Source organism: Nanorana parkeri, unplaced genomic scaffold, assembly GCF_000935625.1.
Source record: "Nanorana parkeri isolate BGI_ZX_2015 unplaced genomic scaffold, ASM93562v1 scaffold453, whole genome shotgun sequence".
Classification (NCBI taxonomy): Eukaryota; Metazoa; Chordata; class Amphibia; order Anura; family Dicroglossidae; genus Nanorana; species Nanorana parkeri.
In genome coordinates, this window is record NW_017306721.1 from 908,537 (window position 1) to 929,348 (window position 20,812).

The 20,812-nt window shown below is 40.2% G+C and overlaps 1 protein-coding gene across 1 annotated transcript in view; it reads left to right on the forward strand.

Moving 5' to 3' along the window:
* Positions 1-15,013, forward strand: part of PLEKHM3 (pleckstrin homology domain containing M3) — a 125,182-nt gene extending 110,169 nt beyond the window's left edge. Inside the window, exon 7 of the mRNA XM_018560402.1 lies at positions 14,628-15,013. Coding sequence (XP_018415904.1) covers positions 14,628-14,805 — 178 coding nt within the window. The 3' untranslated portion in view covers positions 14,806-15,013. The remainder of the gene's footprint in view (positions 1-14,627) is intronic.
* Positions 15,014-20,812: the final 5,799 nt, after the last annotated feature.

Consider the following 20,812-nt stretch of genomic DNA (forward strand, 5'->3'; position numbering starts at 1 on the left):
GGGGTGCCATATACAAGTATTTGTCAGGCTTGTGCTCTTATAGGACAATCTCCACCTTTTCCGGTTACAGCTCATTCTACTTGTGTGGTTAGCACGTCATGGGCTTTTCAACATCAAGCACCTGTTTCTCAAGTCTGTAAGATGGTGTTGCATCTGCAGATGTTTCCTTTGGTTGCAAAGTTTTACAGGCAGCTGCTTAGTTTGTGTGAGTGGGTTTTTTGTTATTTCATTTTTTTATTGTTCCCGTCCCATGGTGGACACTGCTTTGAGATGTCCCATCGGTACAGAGATCAAGATCTCTGCTGTGTCATTCAAGGAACGGAAGAGAAAATAGGATTTTTTTGTACTCACTGTAAAATCTTTTTCTCTTTGTTCTTTGACGGATACAGCACCCTCCCTTCTTTGGGTCTTTTTGTGCCTTAGTTCTACTGCTTTGTGATTAGCTGAGCTGCCTTGGATGGAGGTGTGGCCACCAGCAAGAGCCACCCCCAGAGCCAAGCTTCTTTTTTTGTGCCCAGCGTCCTACTCCTGCAAGTGGCAGTATAACTCGTCGGTACAGAGATCAAGATCTCTGCTGTGTCCTTCAATTAATGCAGGGAAAGGGATTTGGTGGTGAGTTCAGCACTTGCATAAGTGTGAGAAAAGCTCAGGGATTCATTATCTCTTTAAGACACCAGAATACTACTTCTGAAAAATGCCCTTTCTCCCCTGCAGGCCAGCCCATCATTGTTCCAACATTATCCAGGGTCAGCATCTACTTCCTGTCCACAGATGTTGGCTGATAGAATCAGTCATGTAAAACCTAGTTTCCTGTTTGACGTCATACCTCTCCCAGCTTCTGAAAATTATTTTATTTAAAAAAAAAAAAAAATCCAGTAAATGTTTCCTGTCCCCTTAAAGCTGAAGTGTAGTGTACATATGTTGAATAATGCCTTCCCTTGTTCCCTCTTTTCCCCGATCAACATGCAATTCAAGTTTTTTAATCAGATCATTTTGCTTTTTAGATGTGCCTGCTTCTCCTTGCTGATCATTGCTGCACACCTTTAAAGGAGAACTATGAGGTGAGTGCTTTTCACTCACCTCATAGTTCTAGCCGACAATGAAACTGTCACAGGTCGGCTCTGTAGATCGGGAAGTGAGCGAACACATACCGGCGTTCGCTCACCTCTCGATCCTGTCACGGCTATCTGCCGTGACAGGGGAGGGGCTGGAATCCCCCCTCCGATCCGCCAGCGCTGACTGGCGGAACGGATGGGGCAGGGGGCGGGTACAGCTGGCTCTGCCTCTAGATAGGCAGAGCCAGCTGTCAGTCACGCAGCTGGGCGGATCAAGACATAATTGCCGGGATCCGCTTCAGCTGCGGCATCAGCTCACGGTATACTGAGCCTAGGGTGACGGGAGGACGCTAGTTTGTGTCCTCCCGTTACCCTAAGGAGAACTATGGGGAAAAACCTTAACCCCATAGTTCTCCTTTAAGTGTGCAGTCTGCTGATTGGTTGACTTGCTTGCAGGCACATCTAAAAAGATGCAGGGGATGTGTTCTATGATGCTGGGGGAGGAGGGCCAAAGACAGTTATTATTGATGAATGATGAAGGTCATTCAGACAGGAAATAAAGCTGGGCTCAAGATAGCTGCTGCAGCTTCAAATGGTTATTTTTTGAAGATGAAAGCTTACAAGGAATTGAGAGCAGTTAGTTAACTATTGAGCTGTTATATGGCACTGCCATGTATACACAGGAGCTGGGAGACAGTGTTTTAGATCATGTAGTTGATTGGTCAGCCACTGTCAAAGTTTAGGAGACCTGAACTTCTAGGTTGAAGAGTCAGACTCCAGCAAAGTTAGTAAAGTTTAATAATGGGTAAAATAAAAAGCTGCAAAAACATTATATGTTAGGTTTCAATATGCAGGTTCTTGCATAAGTCATGATAGGTTCCCTTTACGGAATATCAAAACACCTTTGTATTTGTGCAAATTGTCTTCCCATTTATCTAACATTCTGTGAGGTGGTAAAATGTTCAAGATAACTAACCTTGCACTCAAGTCAAGCCCACATGTGTACATATCTATGAGACATCACTGATAATGAGCTTGCCGCACATATATGTACACAAAAGAACAGGATGAAACCCACACCCCGGAAGAAACTTTGCTGGGTTCTGAGGCAAAGGTAATATTCATCATTTAAAGTACAACATTCTTAGTTGTAATCAGCTTAAATCGTGCAGAAATGAGTCATTCCTACCCATGTTACCCAATACCCAGAAAGGCCAGGTGATTTGAGTGCCAGTTGTGCAAACATCATATTTCTCCATGGACACATCTTCCTGTCAACAGCTAAAAAGCTTTCAGACTTATCTGTTTGCAGTTGTTCTTCGAACTGTGAGAGATGGTCCAGGCTCAGACAGCTCATTTTTCATTTCTTTTCTTTTTGATTGGATAGGTGATGGAAGATGAGCTGCAAACACATTACATTATAGTCTGTGAATAGAACAGTGTATTACCTCGCCACTTGTTTGCAGTGCATTTATTTGTGTCAGCCCTTAAGCAAACAGAATACCTAGCTCACGCACTCACCTGGGGACTCAGCACACACACGACATACCCCTGTGCTCACTTAATCAGTATGACACATTCCTTTGTTACTAAATGGTTCCAAACCAAACAGAATCAGCACAGCTAATTAGCAGCTTTTAGAAACCTCTGCTTAGCTATCCTGTCACATCCTGCCCAGCAATAAAACAAGAAAATGAGCTTGCTCTTCTAAGCTGTAAATGCCAGTCAGATATCTGTAAAAATGACTTCATCTCATCATAAGAGGAACAGTACTTGAAATAAGGCCAAGGAATTATGAAATAGGAGAACACAAGCGAAGATCAGGACAGAGTGCTCTCATAATGCACACTTTTTTTCACACTCCATGAATCCACTGAAAGGCACAACAGAGCCATCTTCTGACAGCAGGTACACCATAAAGTATGTCATCACAGTTAGGAAAATTTTAAAAAGAGGGGATTTACCTCACTTTAGATAGATTTCCTCTCACTTCCTGTTGAGTCTACAAGACAGGAAATGTATCAAAAACTCTCAAATGGTACACATGGCAAAAAAATGTGACAAGGGTTTTAACCATAACCTACTCTATCCATAACGAAGAAAAACGTTTAGGCTTTAGATTTACTGTAAGGTAGTGCAGGTCCTTGTTGCTCAAGACAATGCCCACTGTCCTCCAGACCTCTAATCTAGGTGACAGTGGCTCTGGCAGGCTATAGGCTTCGTTCACACCAGATGCAGTGCGTTCCGGCCCGATTCTGACCAGAACGCACTGCATCGCATTGCGGCCGGCTCATTCTCTTGTGGGGCAAGAGGGGGCGGTGCGGGCCATTGAAGTGAATGGCACCGTAGCCACACCCTCTGGCCGCAATGCGATCTGCAGCACGGGATCGCAAGGCACATTATGCCTGCGGTCCGGTCCAGTGCGATCAAAATAGTGCTTGCAGCATTTTGATTGCACCGCACCGGACCGCCGGCATAATGTGCCTTGCAATCCCATGCAGCCGAACGCATTGCGGCCGAAGGGTGTGGATACGGTGCCACGCCCCCTCCTGCCCCACAAAAAAGTGAACCGGCTGCAATGCGATGCAGTGTGTTCTGGCCAGAATCGGGCCGGAACGCACTGTATCTGGTGTGAACGAGGCCTTAGCACTGGAACCGCAGTCTGTCAGTGACGTGTGTGGTCCAACAATAAGCCAAGGAGCTAAATTAATCAGCTCCTGGGCTTCTGTTCCTGCTACAGAGTGCTTCTGGCAGAGTGGCAGCAGGCAATGTAAATTCAATGTGGAACAATTCTTCTCTGTCTTTCATCGGAAGTGAAATTACATTATGGCACTTCCTGTTAAAATGGAGGCTCAGGCAGAGCTGAAGCAGCTCTGTCCAGCCTCTTCCTTCACCGGTAGACCACTGCTATAATTTTCTATTGCTGAATGATTGCAGCCAGCAATAGATAACTATTAGACATGATCTGTTGATACAGGGCTGCATGGCGAATCTGGAACAGGTCCCCAATGAGTAGATCCAGCACCCCCATTAAGAAAAAAGGAATATATTCAATTAATCTAAAATAACTCTCTCTCCATTTGTCCTAGGGTCACACCAAATATGCTGGATATTCTGGGTTACATTTGTGTTTTCTGCATAAGCAACCCCAATGTTATTCAGAATTTGAACAAATGTAATACAATAAAATTGAACACAACCTTTTTTTTGCAGCATGTGCATTGTGGTGCAAAGCAGTGTAGGTGCGTTGCCTGCTACTGTAACAATGAATCAGGTTGTTATTCAATATGAATGCACACAAGAGGTGCACAGGTTACCATACATTGCGGCAACACACGGTACGACATAAATTTTACTGCACAAATTTATGAATATTAAACTATTGTGCGGCACTTTGGACATGTTAGGGGCCACACTTGAGGCCCCCCTATATTCACTAAGTTGACCACCACTGGTGTAGGGTATATCCAAGAATTGTGACTGTCCTCTTTTCCGTCAGCCTTAGAATCTATACTGTTATAAAATAGCCTCCTTTTATGTTAGACCTTCTGAATGTGAACACTGTGAGCTATTTAGGGCACTTGCAGACTCTCAGTTTTAATGCATGGCTATTTTCTTTTATTGTAAAAAAATAAGTATTATTACATTTCAAACTGTCTGTAATTTTCTCCATTTCATTTAACACATACAGCCTTTATATGTTTGTTTCAGTTATAGTGCTGTAGCTGCTACCAGTGCCTTTCATAATACTGGAAATCTAATAATGTTAATGGCATGTGTAATTGGCTGAATGATTATGCTGAAATGATGCTGGTATTATAAGGCTTTAAAGCTTTAGTAGGAATGTGCCGGAAACCAAGTGAAAAGCCCGTGAATTTACCACATTGTTCTGTAAGGAAGAAACATTGAGAAACTGCAAAGTAACTGTAGAAAATGTTTGCTGCCAGCACCACTTATCTTCTTTACACCTAACCCTCCCTCCCAGCCTTAACACTGAACCTAACCCTAACACAGGCATAACAAACTGGGTTTTTTTGTCCAAAAAATATTGAAAATATTGTAAGTTGCAGTTATCACTATATATTGTTAATAACCAAAATGCTATAATCTATTTCATGAATTAAAGGAGAACTATGGGGTTAAGGCTTTTCCCCATAGTTCTCAGGGTAACGGGAGGACACAAACTAGCGTCCTCCCGTCACCCTAGGAGGGAAAAAAATTATACTTTAATGTCCCTTTAAGTATTTACATACATCATGTTATCCTGCACAAGAAGGGTTTTCTTTACCAAGAATATGTCCTTACTCACTTGTAATATGTTCTAAAATTTTGCTTGCTCTCTCACTCTCAGGCAGCTTCCCTGAACTTCCTATTGGGGGAGCCTGCATAGTACAACTCACAGAATGGTCACATGACTGATCTTCTTGTATCCTCAAAACAGCCTGAAAACAATAGAAATCATATGAGAAATGTTGTTTTTACTATCTAGAATGCTGCCATATGTAATATATATATATATGTGATTTAAATTACCAGCAGCCAGCACTGTCTCAGAAACTGCTGCCTGTCAATGGCCTTGGAGGAGGAGCTGGGGGAGTGGCTCTGGTCTTAACTGCCTGTGCGTGTAGGCTCATGGAGCATCTGCACACCACACCTGTAATCTTGGGCAGCAGCACACTTGTAATGGTGTTCCAGAGAAACCCAGAAAGCCAATCTACATATGGAAACCATGTTGAGTGATAATTTCACTGGAAATTAAAAAGTGAGACACTGCAGGCAGAAGTTGGACATGAAAGTGTATGTGCAGATGTAAGCTGCGTGGAAAGTTTAATAACACTTTAGATGTGGTGGCTGAATTAGTTTTCTTTTTTAGGCTTTTTTCATTTATTTTAACCTGGTGATCTAGCCAGTAATTTTGTTATTTTTTTAACTTCCTTTAACAGACCAAGCTGTACAGCAAAAGTTGCAGATACAGGGTTGAAACAAACCATTTAACACTGACAGTGGTGCTTACAATTTGCTTTTATTCATTTATGGAAACAAAACTGTTGCTGTAACTGTTTAAAAGCAGTTACAGCATCAATTTTGGCAAACAGTCCTTCCCGTCCGTCGGTACAGGCGCACTATCCGCTTGCTAAGAAGCGCTTCTCAGGTGACCGCGCTGACCAATGAGTGCTCCCAATTTGCGAGCAAATGTCAAAATCTATAGCGCAGGGCAGCGCTGAACAGCAGTGCGTGGCATGGATAGTACACCCATACCGGCTGAGGGGAAAGGCAGGGCGATTCCAAGATTACTTGGGAAAGTGAACTTACCCTTTAAGAATTGGTAAGCTACATTTTGCTCTATAACAGACTTTTTCTACCTCAGAAAAAGTTCATGGCTGTGATGCACATGTATATTTAGCAATCCAAGCAGCAGTTTTGACCATGGTTACTGTGCCCAGCACAGGCTTATTTCTTGTTCTGTGAGAGGAACGCTAAACGTGTGATTCTGAAGATTTTGCATTATTAGGAGAAACATTTTCAGTAATCTGTTTATTCTTCTAAGGAATGTTGGTAAGAATACCATCAGGGCAACATGGAAAACTGTACACAGAGGTTTCTGTCTTGTACAGTATCTTTCCAAAATGAACACTGAAGAAAATATACTTATTTTGTTTTATGCCTTGTGTGGGATTACACTCTGTAAAATATTTCTATACACTGATCAGCCATAACATTATGTCCACCAGCCTAATTTGAGTAGGTCACCCTTTTACTGTCAAAAAAACCCCTTACCTGTCAAGGCATGGAATCCACTAAACCTCTGAAGGATTGTTGTGTTATCTGGCACCAAGCCTTCAGTAGCAGATCCTTTAAGTCCTGTAAGATGCAAGGTGGGGTTTCCATGGATCGGACTTGTTTTTCCAGCACATCCCACAGATGCTCAATTGGATTGAGATCTGGAGAATTTGGAGGCCAAATCAACACCTCAAACTCGTGGTTGTGTTCCTAAAACCATTCTTGAACCATTTTTGCAGTGCAGCAGGGAGCATTATCCTGCTAAATGAGGACACTGCCCTCAGGGAATACCGTTCCCTGAAAGGGTGTACTTGGTCAGCAAAAATGTTTAGGTAGGTGGTACATTGCCCAAAACGTCACACTGCCTCTACCGGCTTGCCTTCTTCCCATAGTGCATCCTGGTGCCATCTCTTCACCAAACAACACACACCCATGCACATAATGTAATAGAAAATAGGATTCATCAGACCAGGCCACCTTCTTCCATTGCACTCTAGTCCAGTTGATGCTCGCTAGCTCATTGTAGGCATTTTTGGCAGTGAACACGGGTCAGCATGAGCACCCTGAGCGATCTGTTGCTACGCAGCCCCATATGCAACAAACTGTGATGTACTGTTTGTTCAGACACCTTTCTATCGGAACCAGCATTCATTTTTTCAGCAATTTGAGCTGCAGTAGCCCTTCTGTTGGATCGGACTACACGGGCCAGCTTTCGTTCCCCACATGAATCAATGAGCCTTAGCCACCCATGACCCTGTATCCAGTTCACTGGTTTTCCTTCAATTAACCACTTTTCATAGATCCTGACCACTGCAGACTGTAAAGATCCCATATGAGCTGCAGTTTTGGAGTTGCTCTGACACAGTCATCTAGCCATCACAATTTTGCCCTTGTCAAAGTCGCTAGAATCCTTACACTTGCCCATCTTTTGTGCTTCCAACACATCATCTTCAGGGACAAAGTGTTCAACTGCTGCTTAATATATCCCACCCACTTCCAGTTGCCATTATAACAAGATAATCAATATTATTCACTTTACCTGTCAGTGGTCATAATGTTATGGTTGATCAGTGTAAATGCAAGAGATTAATTGCCTCAGACAACTCATGCAACTAGCCAGATTTTTACCTGTGTTGGAAGAATTCTGTGATCTCACTGACCAATGACTGCTAGCCATTGCATGCACTTGCAAGCATTTTGAAACTACACAGCCTCCAGGAAGGTGTAGTGAAGCTTTCAAGTGTCTGGATCATTACAGCAGCTGCCATGGGCAGTGAAAGATGGTATTACCCTTTAAAACCTGTCAAGCTGATATACCCATCTTGTGTCCCCACTGCAGATATTCTCGTCCTCTGTTTGACCTACTGACCATTGTCACCAGGACAGAAGGTGATGGGAAATGCAACATTTTACAGTTGTCAGTGGGACATGAATAGAGGAATAATCTTCCTATAAGTACACCTTTTTTTGACAGCTATTGGTATAGTTACTATGTAACTTGTATTGTATACAGGGTTTGCTTTTACCATCCTCATTTGTCTGACCTGACTTCTTCTGTAATCTGTTTAGCTTTCATAGTACATTTCCACCTACCTGATAAAACTTGGTCTCTAGCCTATAAGTTTATTGTTCAGACTTTGGTCCCGACGTGTTCCCAAGCCTGCCTGTGGCGGGAAAACAGCTAGTGTTGCATAATCATGTCATTACTCCACATCAATTTCAATACGGCAGTTTATGAGTTTGTGACACAATGTCATAAACTTGTCAAACATTGATAAAGAGTGTGTCAAGAGATAATAAATACAGAATAGACTTCACACGATTTCACGGATATCAGCTATGTGTAAGTGCATCTTTGCACGTCTTTAAAAGCATGCTTTAGTGCTGTGAAAGTAACACCATCTGTTTGTCTGTAAACTACTCACAATGAGTAAATTTGTATGTGTGTAATAACAAGTATGGAAGAACAAAAGGTTTGTTATCTCGTATTTTATGTAATCTGTTACTAAGTGTAAAAATCGACTACACCAGTGGTGATCATCTTAGTAAACATGGTGGGCCTCAAGTGCAGTTCCTACATACCCAGAGGGCCAGAGAGTAGCTTTGCTTTTGTAAAATTACTAATATTAATTATTTGGATGGTATTAATTAGAAATTGAAATAAAGGTGTTCTACCTTTATTTTGGACAAACCAGTGCTCTTCTAGAAAACTGCTTTGTGAGGTGTTCTCTCCTCCTTTCGTGATTGCCTGTGTTGTAAAGGACACTGTTTAATTTAGGAGTGTTTTACCCCATTGGGCATTACATCACTATGCACCCAGGAAAAAAAAAATTTTGTTTAAACATTAATTATGCACTCTTGAGTACTGTTGGGCTGCATGTTGGCCACCATTGTAATATACTGAAGCTGCTAGTCAATGCAGATGATAAATGAATGTGCATAAATACACACTTGTCATCAGTCTGCATTGCCTTGAACAGGCCTAGTTTTCATCCTAAAAGGACAACTGTACCTTTGTACAATTGTCCTTTTCAAAATTCCCCCTACCACCCTGATTGCCTCCCACTAATACAAATGCGCTGAGCCATGGTACATTGATGTTCACTATGTGGCTCCACTCAGAACCAAACAACCTCTCTTCCAAAAATGTCTGTTCCGTACTATGCATGTGTTTTGCCACCCCATTCAGTTCTATAAAAAAGTTGAATTTACTGGTGATTGGCAACCCCAGCACATGCACAGTACAAATGATCAAGGCATAAGGTAAATATTTTTCCTGGTAGGAGGCACTAGGGGGTGCCTCCTACCAGGGGGTAGGGGGGATTTATAAAGGGACAATTAAATTAAGGTACAGTTGTTTTTAAAGTCTGTAAGTGGCTGGATTGGGGTAGGTTTGTCTTTTAGCTCTTATCAGTTTCCTCTTCTTATTGGCTGCTCTCTGTTTGAACTATGTTAGTTACCAGTCAGCTGATGAAGTTGTAGACTGACATTATATAAGGGTGTTGGCTTCTGTGTTTGCATGTTACATGCAAAAAAAAAAAAAGAAGGTAAAAATGTTCACTGGCAATATTTACTGCATTTAACAACAAATTTAAAACCATGTTCTATTTTAGAGTAGGGTTCTTCATTATTCATAAAGAGGGTACGATAATAGTGTGCTGTGCTTATATATAATTGATATAACATATGAGTTTAGTGGTTTTTTAATTGTTTATAAAATCTGAAATTCAAGAAAAATACTAAATTACTTCAGACCTCTGGTGCCCATAGACATAAGATGAAATCAGAAGATCCACCCACCCCTTATGAAAGCAGTTGATGCTAGTATAGGCCAAACATGCATGTTCACGCAAGGTGTAGCGTCTAATTTATCAAGAGGAACATTAGTTATTGGTCATGGAAGTTAACCAATAAGTTTTTCCCCAAGTCTGACCATTCAGGGGGTGTCCAGCACAGTCGCATAGTGCCCATAGGATAAGCATAAAACAGGCTAGCTGAAGATGGATGGATGGTGCAACATTCATCTTTTGTGTAAGGTCATCTTTAGCTTGCAATTAGTGTTCTACAAAATGCATGTACATGAATTTGATCTGCATTGTCTTTGCTTGTTCATTAAAGTAAAACTAGGGACTCAGAAGTCAAACTAAGAATTATGTGGTATAGCAGGTTTAAAATGGCCCATGCCAAAAAGCCCCATGTTTTATTGGGTGTAAGATAGATTAGGGTGGTTAGCAAAGCTGGAAAAAATGGAACCAGGCTAAACATCATAATTCTTAGTTTGGATCATTTATATCTAAGACAGGTTTAACATAATATTGTATGCCTCAGTTTTGATTGCAAAGCCTGTGCAGAGGCTAAACGTGCCCATACACTCTTCGATTTTCATTCAGAAATGTTCCAGGAATGGTCTTTTGATAATCGAACAGTTGATGGAACACCAACAATATTTTGAACTGTAATCCTGCTTGGATTTTCTCGAAGGGTGAGGCTGGAAAACTTTTTTGAATTGTATGAAAATCTATGGATTAGTGGTGGTTTCGTACAAAAAAAATTGCAGCAGGAACACTGCACATGCGCAAAACGAAAATCCGCTCTGTCAATGGACGAATTTCTGTGAGTTAGTATTGCTATCGTATGATTCTCGAAATCCACATTGGTCTGTGCTCGAAGGGCTATCTGAGCTAGAATCGAAAGAGGGTTCTTGGCAGCAGCGAAAATTCCCGAACAAAAATCTATAGGTATCTGGCCAGCTTCAGACTGACGACATTAGTAAGGGTTTTGGACAGTCCTCTAAATCACTGAGCTTTTTATGAAGTCTTCTTATTGTCTAAAGCAGCCGGTCTCTCTTTATTATCTGTATTCTTCCTGCACAGTTAAAAAAGACAAAATGTGAATGGACTCTAAATGCTATGAGCATTAGTCAGTATACTTAGTCAGTATACTATAAGCAGTAGTGTTAACATTAGCATTAAATATTTCTGCACTTCGATAAAAGCAGGGGGAACTTTATCAGATTAATCCTATGCCTGTCTTGCCCAAGTTAATAAGTACCAAGAACCATGACTTGTGTTCTTTGTCTGGGTGTTTTTATTTTGCAATTGTTCACCTTTATCTTCATTTGCTTTCCTGCATACAGACCTTTGGATAGAAGCAGCAGGTGCATCTAGACAGCCAAACTATTTTATAGGAGCCAGTTGTACTAAAGTCTGTTGATAAGAGGCATAGGTAACTACAGGTATCAGCCAAGAGGAAAGGTGTGTCAGAAAAAGAACACAGACCTGATTCTACTATCATAGCAATTAGTCATTTTTTTCCTTAACATATTCTTACACAGCTGCATTCAGGTCACAACAAATTACTAGTGTGCTAGATAAGATTTGATTAATATAGGATTCATTTTGTGTTTTAACTGTTCACACCTACACACTAATAACCTATTTAACTATCCTTTTGTAAAACATTCCAGATACAGGTCTCAGAAATAGCAGAAATATCCGGGAGCAACCTAAATCATACTTTATTATTTCTAGTGTGTCTGTGTTCCTAAAGAAAAAATACCAATCTTTAGACCCCATTCACACAAGATCCATTGAGTTACCATCAATTTTTTTACGGATTGTACCACGAGGGCAACAAAAAATGAATAGGAGTGAATAGAGACAGTTCACACCACAGCGTTGCATTGCTGCGCGTTAAACGTGGACTTTGCCTTTACCCCTTCACTTTTCTCACTACATTTGAAATATGTTATGTGTTACACAACTTGAATTTGCCTCCTATGCATAGACAGAAACTGAGTTTTCCCAGTCAAAGGAGCAATTGGCACACTAGCACAGAGTCTTTTCTGACTTGGATATATATGCATTTGGCTTAGAGAGCAGATCTCTCTATGCAGTGGTGTGCCTTGCATGGTTGACACCCAGTGTGTATTATTTTTTAACACCTTCTACACACACACGCACACACATATGATCCTCTATACGTCACAATTATTTTCAGTAGTAACCTGAAGGCGTCAGAATATTTTATACATAGTCATGTTAGTTAACAAAAATGTTAAATTGACGGTTTATTTCACTGTGAAAAGGAAATTATCTGTATGCGGAATAAAATAAAATCCAAAGTGTTAATAGCAGGGCACCTAGTGCACCATAGCAAAACATGGGGATAATAACAGTATGCAGAATCAAATCAAATTGAAGGCTTTGATAGCAGCGCATGTGGTGCACCATGGCAAAACATAAGGATAATAGCAGTGTGCTTTAAAAGTGAAAGGCCTACAGGGGACCGAACTATAGTAATATGATCCTTTAAACAGCTGTCATTATAAATGTGTTGGCAAAAAATGTACATCCTTACAAACAATGCATGGGCTGAAAAAAGGGGGAAAATGTAAACAGTAAATGTTTTAAATATTCTTTTATAATGTAATTTATATTTAACATATAACATTTTATCATTCTTTTAACTATTTTTTTTTTTTTTTTACTCCTGACCATAATACCCTATTAGAACATGTATACCATACTTCTGTACATTCCCTTGAAGTTTGGTTTCTGTGGGTTATTGTATTTTGCCCATCCAAATTGGTCTGTAAAAGTAGAAATCCAACTGAATTATTTTATTCTTTGGACGTATTCCCCCACCCCCATGCGCACATCACTGTAGTATAAAAAATATTCCTAATTTCTGCTTACCCTGACACTCCTCCAAGGCAGTCCTCTTGGGGCAAAACATTAGTCATGTTATTTTGCCCATTTCTTGTGAGCCTTGGGCTGTCATTCGCACACACTCTGGGTGACACATCGTCACACAGAATGGGCTCCTAGTACTCCAGAAACGAGCTGCCCTCACAGGCCATTACATGAGGGGTACATAGCGTAGAAATAATGTCCGCCCCGGTCGCCGTCCCCGTAGGAAGAAGTGGAAGCTGCCGTGATGTAGCCAGACCGGCTACAAGGCTGCAGGAAAAAAGCTGGTATATGTTTGTTTTGTTTTTTGATTTTAAAAAAACCAAGCAAGACAAATCCTGGAGGTTCACTTTAATAAGTATTGTGTTTAATGTCAGTGAAGCAGAAATATACAAGTGCACTGAAGATCATCAGTTCATTTAGCAAAAATTGCCAAGGACACACAACATTCAATGCACTTTACTTTTGTCATTCACAGGGGTGCTGTAAAATTACATCTTGATTGTGGAAAAAATTACTGCAATTATATGAAACCATCACTTATCTTTGAACTCGAGAGCTTGAATGTTTACATGTTTTGACTGCTGTCTTGCAGTGTCTCAATTCCAAAGAACTGTTATCTTTTTCTAGTTTGTTAGATGTAATAGACCAAGCTGAAGACAGTGTACTATTAAATCCAGTGGAGCAAATTGATGGCTATTTGGTTTCCATTAGACCCCTGTCCTGACAAGCCAAAGTCTATTTACTTTACATTATACAAAGTAGAGCCAATTAGCTGCTATTTACTGTCCATCGGTTCTTGTAGAACAATTTCAGGTATATTTGCACTGCTTTATACAGCAGTCAACATTGGATTAACTCTGGCAGTATTTAGGTCAGTTATTGGGATCCTGTGATGTGAAAAGGGCTAATCTTGTTTTGTTCAAAAAGTCATTGTGTGTGTTTAGAACATTTAATGTAATAGGAGAAAAATCAACACTGTACATAGCAGTGGCCTGGTTCACAGCCAAGTAGTGGAAGTCTGTAATGAATGAGATTGTTTTACATACTTTCTGTTATTTATTTTAGATCCACTAAGCACTGTTTTACCATATGTGCCTGTAAATAATATTTTTCTATTATTATTATTATCCTTTATTTTTATGTCTGTAAATTATATGTTTAAATTATTATTATCCTTTATTTTTATGTCTGTATATTATATGTTTATATTATTATTATCCTTTATTTTTATGTCTGTAAATGTTTTTATCTTACCATTATCCTATTTTTTTTTTTATGTACCAACATATAGGAAACCTGAAATGTAGGTGGCCATTGCTGACAATGCTACTTGTTTGGCTGACATGCTTATCCAATGGCTGTAATGATTTTTAGTCACCAATTTAGAACAAGCATGTCGCAAATGCCTTATTGCTTACCTGCAGCAGAGAGTCAGATCAACAGCCGGGCTTTGCTGCCCGACACGAGTGTGTGAGTCTCAGAACTGAATGGAGAACAAAAACAACTCCTTTGGCACATATGAAAGTTTCCATATATGTATTTAAAATTACTGTAATTTTCTTTGAATTTCATTGATTTACTGGTTCTTTTATTTCAGGTGTGAGAATTGTGGCGCTGTCTTCCACACTGACTGCAAAGTGAAAACTGTCCCTTGCCCAAGATGTGTGCGCAAGGAGCTACAGAAGAAACAGAAATCATTCTGGAAAAGGCTGAATGTGGATGACAGCTTGGAAGAGTCGTGCAATATGTTTGAGCTGACTTACCAGAGCACGTGACCAGCGCAGTCCTATGTCATTGCAGTTGTTTTCCCTGCTGCTAGCAAAGCCAGTGTCCCAAGTAGAAATCACTTAGGAAGTAATAGTTGGTACTTGGTAACATGTTGCAAAAGGAAGCCCTAAGCTAGCTATTAGTTTTCTCTTTAGCTTTCTCTGTAATCAATGTTCTAATTACTATAATGGCACTTTTACCTTACCCCAGCTCTAAAATAAGAACATGTACCACAATAGAAGAGATCCCTATTTTCCTGCATGTGCTCCTTATTTATACAGGTTCTATCTAATGCAGTTGGAGTCATTTTAAATGGGCAGGTGCAATGTTATTTATTTTATAATGCATGCACACATTGGGGACCCCTGTCTCCATGTGTTTACTGCCACTCTCTAAATTTCTCTCATGTATCCCTTTGCCAAGATTTTTGTACTTGAAGTATAGGAAATCTCAACTATTGCTTTGTGGGGTGTGGTTATCAATGTGGAACCTTGCTGCTTGAAGGGGGCCTGTACTAAGGGCGCTGCCCTTGCTGGCCTTTTTCTAAAAAAAACTCTGGTTGCCAGCTGTTTGAGGGTTCAGTGCTTCCTAAGCTATTGGTCTTGTAAAACCAATAGAGTAAATTTACCTTTCTGATGATGTGCATGCTTCTTCCAGGTTGGTGACTCACAGTACTAAAGTGTATCTGCAGCCAAAACTTTTTTAGTTTAGGATAAAGTGAGGAAGGCTTAAAACCTCTGTCAGTTTTTACTGCTGCCCCAGTGGGCTTATTTTCCCTCACTTCCAGTCCAGGTGACAAGGATGATGGGAAACCTCTGAGAGGAACAAAAAGTAGAATTGTAGCCTCCCATTAAAATCTGTGCTGTATCACTTAATTATAAGTGCATCTGCACCTACAGTTTTCTCAAAGTCCCCTGTGTAAAGTGCCAGAAAAGCCCACCTTGTGCAGCTTCCTGTGTTGGTGTGGCAGCAATGCTGCACTGCTCCAGAATTCATGTGGTCTGTGCCTGCTTGCCCTACAATAGGATGAAAAAAATGTTCTGTAGGAGTCACTGCTGATTAACAAGGTTGCAGCTTGAACAGCACCTAGCCACGCCCAGTCTTACCCACTGCTTTCCGGATTGGCAGCATTGCCTCTGTTGCTGAAACCCACTGTGAGCTGCAGTGTCTGGGAAGGGGACTATGTGACACACAATTGAAAGAGGATTTGATTACGTCAGGGAGGATAAATTAGGCTTTTTACTTTGAGGTTTTTGCATCACATAGTAACTGGATTTTGATTTCCCCTCATTCTTGTCACCAGGAATGGAAGTGGGGGAAATCTTCCTATTGGGACCTCAGGCAGCAGTAAAAACGGACAAAGGTTCTAATCCTTCCACATGATATTCAATGCAAAAGAAAAAGTGTTGGCTGGAATCACTCTTTAAACAAGAGGATTGGGATGACAGCCAAGCAACTAAGATTTTTAATCGGAGGTAAGCAGGGTCCAAAAGATGGCATTGCTCCAGCCATGGAGTTAATGTAAACAGAAAAAGGCAACCCTTAAGGGTTGTTTTCCTGTTATGTTACCATATCTATTGGATTTCAGCATGTCATCCCCCTATGATAGAACATCTATAACAGGAAATAATGTTAAGCACTTCTACTAAAGCAGAATGGTAACCCTTATAATGCTTAAAGTCTAACTCCAGGCTAAACAAACATTGTGTAAATACAAGAGCCATGTGTATTCTTACTTTTAGTGTTCTTTGTGTACTTCTCTGGGAGCTGTGCAGTAATCCAGCATGAAACAACTCCTGCACTTTGTCTCTGTGCAAGTGTTTCCTGTAATAAAGACCTGCCCTTACTACACTCTCATAACTTGTGCAGGTTTACTGGTCTTGTATCCACCTACAACTCTGCTCTCTGCACAGGCTGTGGATGTGAAGCCCAGTGATGATGTCACTGCTACTTGTAGAAGGTAATATCTGGGCTTGCAAAGGCAATTGGTGCACACAAAGTTAATATCTATATTTTGTGACTATAGGAAAGATTTTGTGCCTGGAATTCAGCTTTACATTTCTTAACTAAGTTAGATAAACCTGTAGGGAAAGAGATATTCGAGAGGAAACCTGTAGAGCTACAAAGTAATACTCCCATTATTGCCTGAAGAATACCATAGCCTCGAAAAAGGAGCCTCCATAATTGCTATAAGTTATTTATTGTTAGGGTTCAGGTTACAGTGTGTTGGATGAGAAGGGTTGCAGGTGTTCCACACACAGTCACTTAGGTTCTCTTTTCTTTGCAAACCATCAAGGAGACGGTATTTATGGACTCAGACAATACACTGCTCTTTTCTGGGGGGTTTTTGTTTTTCTTTGTAAAGAAACAAAATCAAGGGCAAGCTTTGTACAATGGATTAATCAGGACAGAAACGTATTTGATGTTTTGTTTACAAATACAGAACATTTCAGAATGACGCACGTATGCTTCAATCTGCATGGTACAAACGTTGGAACTCTGGGGTGGCAAAAACTACAGCAGATGACTCTGAACTGGTGTTTTGTTCAGCGACAGTGGTTTAAAAAGCCCACATGCAAGGCAGAGCGATTTGTTTTATGTCATGTGTTTAAAAAATAATGGTGCCTTTAATCTTACAGGTGGAGAAATCAAATCTCATGATAATTATACCGCGATTATTCTGCTCTTGTTGCATTGTCCCACTTTGTGTCTTCACAAAACTTGAGAAGAGGCCTTGAGTTCATATTCTCACCCCTTAAATATGAGAGGGTGTGCATTTGTCCACTAGAATTGTATTATATTTGAACACAAGCTTTTCTTAATCTTAATTTTACAGAATATAGGAGTTGTCCTTAAACAGAAACCTTTTATGTAGTAGAACTGTAAATAACATTTTCTGGATCTATTACTTTGATTTATTTTATTCCTATTGGTACTTGGAGTTCCATAATGTCATAGACCCCTTAAGGGCTTAGCCTGCCTATAAGACCATGTTTCATGTTACACTCATATTTGGGTGTAATTTGAAACATGATCACAATCTCCAACCCCCCCTTACCTGAATTGCAGGGCGCTTCCTCCTGCAGCTTTCTGAATTGAATTTGCATGTCTCCGCCCCTCCCAGCCATGTCATCTATTCACGGATCGGTTCACAGGGATCTGCAAATGGAAGGACTACAAGTCCCATCTGTCAGTGCCGCAGAGGGACTCACATCTCTCAATAGAGCACACGTGCATATCAAACTTGTAGTCGATTGTTTACTTCCTCCAGCCCCATAACTGAAGGTCCGTACCTCTGTATAAACCTGGGCCTGGGGGTAAACAATGAAGGGGCCTGTGCTTTACACTCGCGATGTATTGATCACAGTTGCAAATCTCTGCAGGTTTCAATGCAAACATTTACTAAATGCACTTTTTTTTTATTAATGTTTGTGCACTTACATTTTTAAAAGGTGTACTATGCCTTTAATTATGACCACTACAGACCGACCACTTTGTCTGTCTACGTGGCTCATGCAATGCAGGAGTTACCTGTCAGGTTTCTCCCAGATCAATCACAAAACCCCTATAAACTTTGATAAATTGGAGAGATCAACTTATTTAAAACTTCCCAAAATACATGAATTAATTCTTCAGCTCAAAGGAACTGGCTCTGAAGATCGGGAGTTTTCATACAACTGAATTTAGCCAATCAATTAACCAGTTGCGTTCGTCAATGTAGAAGGGCAATTATGTAACCAGTGAATAAAAGAAGGGTCCTTGCACTGTACTACTTGCCCAGAGGGCTTTATTTATCTATTTATTTTTGACCTTTCATGTGAAATATGCACTTGATTTCATTGCATAGCATTGTTTGCAGAAATACCGTGCGGGACTTTCCCGTTAAGAAATAATAAATAGAACTTTGTAATGAGATCTTTCTACATTGCCACACATTATCTGGTATATACCACTTAAGGCCTCAACTACACATTGTATGGCAATCACTCTATAGGTGTGTGCTATCTTCATTTGACTCCATTGTGTTACCTATAATACCTCATTTGTGTGCTTCTCTGTCTTCAGTAAATCAGACATGACATCTATTATTAACTGTTTCCATACAAGAGATCTAATACAGGATTGAAGGGGTATAAAGAGGATTATGCTGAAAATGTGATTTTACTTAGGCAGCACTGAATGCTCACATTCACATTAAGACCATTTTTTCTGAACATTAATACTGCTTTAGTAATACAGCATCTTTCAGATTTTACTTCTTATTTCAATGAATAGATCTTAGCCAATTGAGGATTTACTATTCTAAAATACATTCTTGGTGTTTCAATAAAAGCATGGAATATCTGGTGTTTATGTGCCTTCATTTCTGCAAATTTAAACAACATCTTTTCCATGTTAATAAACTACAAACAGTAACATGAACTGATTATTTAACATGACATTCATAATGTTGATTCAAGGATGACAGACTGAGGTTCAGATTAAACATTCAGAGTTGCATCGCGAAGTGCTTCTGCAGGTAATGGGAATTCCACATAGGCAAACATGTATTTGTAGATCCAGATCCCTGGATCAGGGCTGAAGGTAACTATAAGAAATAAAGCACTCGGTGGAGTGGGGAGCTAAGTAAAAAAAAAAAACATGAAAACACAGTTATTCTTTAAAGTGTATGAACTATTTTTTCTGTCTGTTTACAATTAGGGAAATGTCCATTCACTTCTGGTCCCAGAGACGCAACAGCAAGTTAAAGACAGGTCAGATAGGTCTCCCCCTAACCAGTGTCCCCTGATTTCCCCATACCTCTTGTTCTAGGAACAACTCTAACATGTTGGATTTCCCTCCCTTCTCTTTATCGGTGACCATGGTCATTCGTGCACATAGAGGAATGAAGCTCTCCAATGGGAATACAGGCATTAATAAAAACTTGACAGAGCGTCTTAACCTTTCACACTCTATCCATAATTAAAGAAAGGTTTTTGCCTAGAGATACGTTTAAGGTCAATTACAAAGCAAACAATGTTTTTAACTTTAGATCCCCTTGGGGAGATTTGCCTTCACTTTATGCCCCAGTGATACAACAAGAAATGAGAGGAAACAGTAAAGTGAGATAAAATACCTTCATAGGCAGTTATCACCAATACAAATTTCCATGTCTTCCCTGAGATTTCTCCTCTACTCCTGTTCTGGCAATAACGTTAAAATATTGGACTTCCCATTACTTTCTGTGCAAAGAATTTAGGGCTACAGCTCATAATTTGAGTATGCAATATATTGTAAATAATATTACTCAGTGAGTGCTAAATGTATGTATCAAGGTGTAACCAACAGACACATAACAACTATGAGACCAGGTATCACCTAAGGTTGGAGGACCACCACAAGGACAGCACTAAATCAAACCTCGCCTAAAAAAATGTATTTCGGAATGCGACTAGAAACTAGACTACAAAAACTGTCCTGGAGTAGAGATGGCATTTTAACAGCAGTTATTTAACAGATGGAGATACTTTCAAGATCATACTTTATGACCAGAAGTTTGAGGGCACCTGACTATCACAACTACCGGGTAGGAATTTATCAAAACTGGAGCAGACAGAACCTGAAGTAGTTGCTCATGGCAACCAATCAGCTTCTCTCATTAGTTTGTTCTGTAAAGATTTGAAAATAGAAGAGAGAAGCTGATTGGTTGCCATGCCCTGCTGCTCCAGATTTTCTCTGCTCCAGTTTTCATAAATTCCCCTCTATATCTCCAAGAGTATGTGGGCATCCCGCCTCCTCATTTTTGAGTTCAGGTGCTTCCAGAGCAGGGCACTGTACATGCTACAGCATACAAAAACATTTTAGAGAATTGTATGCTTCTAAAATTGTGCCTTCATTTTGGGGAAGGCCCTTTTCTGTTTTAGCATGACTGTACCCCTGCACACAAAGCCAGGTTCATAAAAACATGGATTGATGACATTCATGTGGCAGCCTGCAAAAAGCCCTTTGTGTGCTTTCTGCCTGTGTTGTACTCAT